This window comes from Habropoda laboriosa, unplaced genomic scaffold, assembly GCF_001263275.1.
Source record: "Habropoda laboriosa isolate 0110345459 unplaced genomic scaffold, ASM126327v1 scaffold32, whole genome shotgun sequence".
NCBI classification, from domain to species: domain Eukaryota; kingdom Metazoa; phylum Arthropoda; class Insecta; order Hymenoptera; family Apidae; genus Habropoda; species Habropoda laboriosa.
The window spans coordinates 291,669-295,842 of record NW_017100135.1 but is presented as its reverse complement, the minus strand read 5'-3'; the positions used below and the strand labels follow the sequence as shown (position 1 = coordinate 295,842).

At 25.8% G+C, this 4,174-nt stretch overlaps 2 protein-coding genes across 2 annotated transcripts in view; both read left to right on the top strand.

Annotated features, from left to right (window-relative positions):
* Positions 1-3,788, top strand: part of LOC108576986 (GRIP and coiled-coil domain-containing protein 2) — a gene marked incomplete at its 5' end in the record, with an annotated part of 8,293 nt that extends 4,505 nt beyond the window's left edge. The window contains 1 exon segment of the mRNA XM_017940101.1: positions 3,737-3,788. Within this exon segment, the coding sequence (XP_017795590.1) occupies positions 3,737-3,788 (52 nt within the window).
* LOC108578401 (ER membrane protein complex subunit 8/9 homolog) lies at positions 1,020-2,292 on the top strand. Its single transcript, XM_017941728.1, is given in 3 exon segments — positions 1,020-1,397; positions 1,755-1,831; positions 1,921-2,292. Coding segments are annotated over 3 exon segments (699 nt in total). The 5' UTR covers positions 1,020-1,139; the 3' UTR covers positions 2,285-2,292.
* Positions 3,789-4,174: the final 386 nt, after the last annotated feature.

The following is a 4,174-nucleotide window of genomic DNA, read 5'->3' as shown; positions in this document are numbered from 1 at the left end:
ACCTTTCAAACTTCCATATCCGCATCTGCAAATAAATAAGTGGACTGCAATTAAATCTTTTACAAATCACATTATAACAAATAAAAAAATCTGCATATACTTATTGTATGACTTATTTAGTAATGTAATTGTGATTTAAATGTTTCTAAATGAGAATAATAAAAAATAAACTTTTTAAAAAGTTAAATAATACATGTCTCATTATTTTCATTATACTTTTACCTACTTAGTTTTGAAATATTTTGTTTTTGAAATGCTAAACAATATTTCTCATTGCAGAATTAAACTTACCACTATTAACTAAACAGTATTCTTGCAATATGTCTACATTTTTTTGCAATGTTTTTACTTCAGTAATTAAAGATTTTATTTTGTAAAGTTCAGTTCCTATGCTGTTTGTACAAAAAGTCTAGAAACAAAGAAAATAAGATAATATAAATTTTAAATCTGTTTTTCTATTCAGTTAGAATTACAGCAACTTACAATATTTTGAACACAATTTGTAGAATCATTGTCATTGACTTTGTTGTTGTTATCAAAATTTTTATACACATTTTGTAAGTTATTTATGAAATCAATTCCTTCAGATAAAAACATTATTGCTTGCCTAAAAGAATATTTTTCATTAATAATTTATAACACAAAAATATATTTTTAGAAACTCATACCGATGATAATCATGAGAAACTGGCAATCCTGGAATACTCTTTGAGTTATGAATTAATTTATATATTGAATGTTTATGTATTGTTAAACGTTGAAGATTCTTACTAATATTTTCTTTACAATCATTTCGTTCATCTGCAATAAATATATAATTTTATTTATTAATTCTCTAAAATTATTGAAAATAATTTTGTTTTATACAAAAACAAAAACGAAAACCTTTCAAAGTTTGTAATGTATTCATTAAATTACTATATTCTGCAATTCGCTTTTTTTCTTCCTTTACAAATTGTTCTTCACAAACAGTTCTCCTTTTATATAGCAGCTTGATAGCCTTTTCAATATTTTCCATTTCAAATTATTTCAAAATGTAAACAAAATTAACATGTACACTGTGATGTGGTGTATCGACTTTGTTCTGTCCTGTGTGAAATTGCGTACGTACGATACGTGGATGACGAAGCGTACAATCGATGTGGAACGCCATTCACGTGATTGAAACTCAGTGTATTTATGTCAAAATGGCAGATATCTCGTTTTCTGGTCGAGCGTATTGTAAGATCCTTTTACACGCGGTTAAGTATCCTCATTGTGCAATAAATGGCTTGTTGTTAGCGAAACAAAAGAATAAAAATGATGGTAAATCTGTTGAATTACGTATTGAAGATGCGATTCCACTGTTTCATATCTGCCTTCACGTCTCGCCAATGGCGGAAATTGCTTTAGCTATGGTAAATATTTAAATCGTATTATTCACTTTGCTCATTTAACATAGGATAAGTTTTTCCGATCTTTTTATATTAATAAATTATGTAGGTATAAAGTACTTAATACATTGAAATCATGAAATTCAAAATTTATGACTATATATAAACATACTATACTATACACATAAACATATTATGACTATACTATAAACATTTGTAATAAAGGTCTTTTACAAACTCATTACACATTTATTTACAACATTTTACGTAATTATAATAAATTATTATTAATGTAGAAATATACTCGATTTTGAAATTTTATAATAGGAATATATTTAAACAAAAATGTTTCTATGTAAATAAAAATGTAGCTATTTTCAGGTTGATCAATATGCTAATAGCAAAGGATTAATACTTGCAGGATATTATCTTGCAAACGAAAATATAAATGATTTAAGGTAATTAAATATTTAAAGTTTTTAAAAATCATTTGCCATTGGTCTTAGTAAAAATTATTTACTCATCAAAATTATTATTTTCAATATAGTACAGATAAACCTGCTCACAGAATAGCAGACAAAATAGCAGAAAATTGTGGCAATGCTCTACTTGTTGTTGTAAGTATTATATAAAATAAAATTCTTCAGAAACTTTTCTATTTTCTTTTATTATTGTTAGGTTTTTTTTTATTTGTTATATATATATATTAACTATTTTATTTTTACAGTGTAATGTATGACAAAAGAGTAACACATACACATGTATTATATTCTTTACTAAAAGCAGAACAATATAGGAATCTTGTTGATTTTGATAATCATCTTGATGATATTTCTCTTGACTGGCAAAATCGTAAACTTAATAAAATCATAGATGAAGCTATGAAAAAACAAATCTGGATATCCAGGTAAAATGTAATTTTGGGGTAAATAAGTTATAAACATTTTTAAATGCATTTAGGTACATTTAATGTAAATAAATTAATAAATAAGGTTAACATGTTACGAAATTATCAATATTGAAGTACTTATTTGCTTAGATTTTATATTCATACAAAAAAAACATTTAATTATATATCTGTACCTATATTATTTTCACATTTTTTATTGTAAAAATAATGAATCACCTTTTTAATGTAATCAATAACAAACAGAAAGGAAAATGTTAACAATGAATAAAATTTTGGCATTACTAAGTACAATGATAATTACTGTTATTCCAAGTACAATAGCTCCTAATCCATCTAAAATAGAGGAAAAACGAAAAGAAATTAACAAACAAATAATAGTTAAAAAACAAGAAAAATTAAATGAATTAGATAAAATGGTAAAAGAAGTTAAAGAAGCTAGAATATATGATGATGAATTAAAAGCTTAACTTGACTTCAACTTGTGATCAAGTAAGCTTGTGATGAATTAAAAGCTTGACTAAAGAATCTGTATTCCTGTTAACAAGTCGTAGTTCCCGTCACCAAACGCGAGACAGCATTAGTCTCACTTTTTAAATTTTCTGTCCTTGTGTATCTCTATACCTTTCCTTGCCTAACTCTTTTCTCTAGTGTTGTTCTTGTCTACCCGTATTCCTTTTCTTGTTTTACTCATTTCTAAATTGCTATATAAAATACCTCGATGTGTTATTTAATGTTCCCCTCGTTGAAATACTATTCAATTTAAAATATGGAGCCTGTGACAATGTTTTCAAACCTCGATAACAATTATTTGGAATATTTGTTGCTAAAGCATTTCTTTCTATATAGACTGTAAAGTTAAGAAAATTCCAATTAAATTTGTCCTTACTTTAAGGGGTACCCGATTAAGTAAGTGCTGTATGAAATATTTTTCGAATAACGAATAGTTCGGGAGATAATTTCGCGCATTGATTAAAATGAAACATCTTGTATATGTATTTCTTGGAGTTGTTTTGTATGTACTATTTTTCTGATTAGTGTACTTAGCTATTTTGTTATAGCTAGGGTTTGTAAGATGATGGAGGGAGGTGTTTTAGGATTGTTTAGTTGTAAATCGTCTTAGGATTCCTAGAAATGAACAAATGTTTAAATTTCTAATTTACAATTTGTCACACATGCGAACATCGGCTGTCCTGAAATGCTGAGTAAAATATTGTTTTATTAAAGGTGGAAGGTTGCGTTCGGATACAGAACTTTCGCCAGTTTTCTTTATTACACTAAACTGGTACTCGAGCAATGTCTGTTGTGCATATGACAAATGCAGCAATAATATTTTTATATTATAAATAAACTTCGAGGTTAAGTTGCAAGTCCAGTTAAATTACTTTTTCTTTATTATGACTTGTTTGTTAGAACAATACAAATTTGAGTGTCGGTAAGTTATTATTTGGAATAAATACATACATATATACATTTACATATTTGAAGCAATACTACATAACTTTTAAATCTAATATGTAAGTTATAATAACGCTTGAGTAATTTAATGAGGTTTAATAATTTATGTTAATATTATAACAATTTTATTTAATATGCATCACTCATTTAGGGTTAGTTCAGTTTTAAATAAAAATAACAAATCCTATGGGAAACATTACATGTTTGATAATTGTCCTGAAACATGTTGGAATTCCGATGCGGTAAGACAATTTTTATATTGTTAAAAATTAATTTGTTTTTAAATAGTTATACTAATACATTAAATGTATTATTTTTAATTAATATAGTTTGGTAAAGAAATAATAGAACAACTCTGTGTTTTTTCAAGATGTGTATTTTTCAAAATGTATTGCACAATTTAGCTAATTATTGAATATTATAAAATATATGTTAT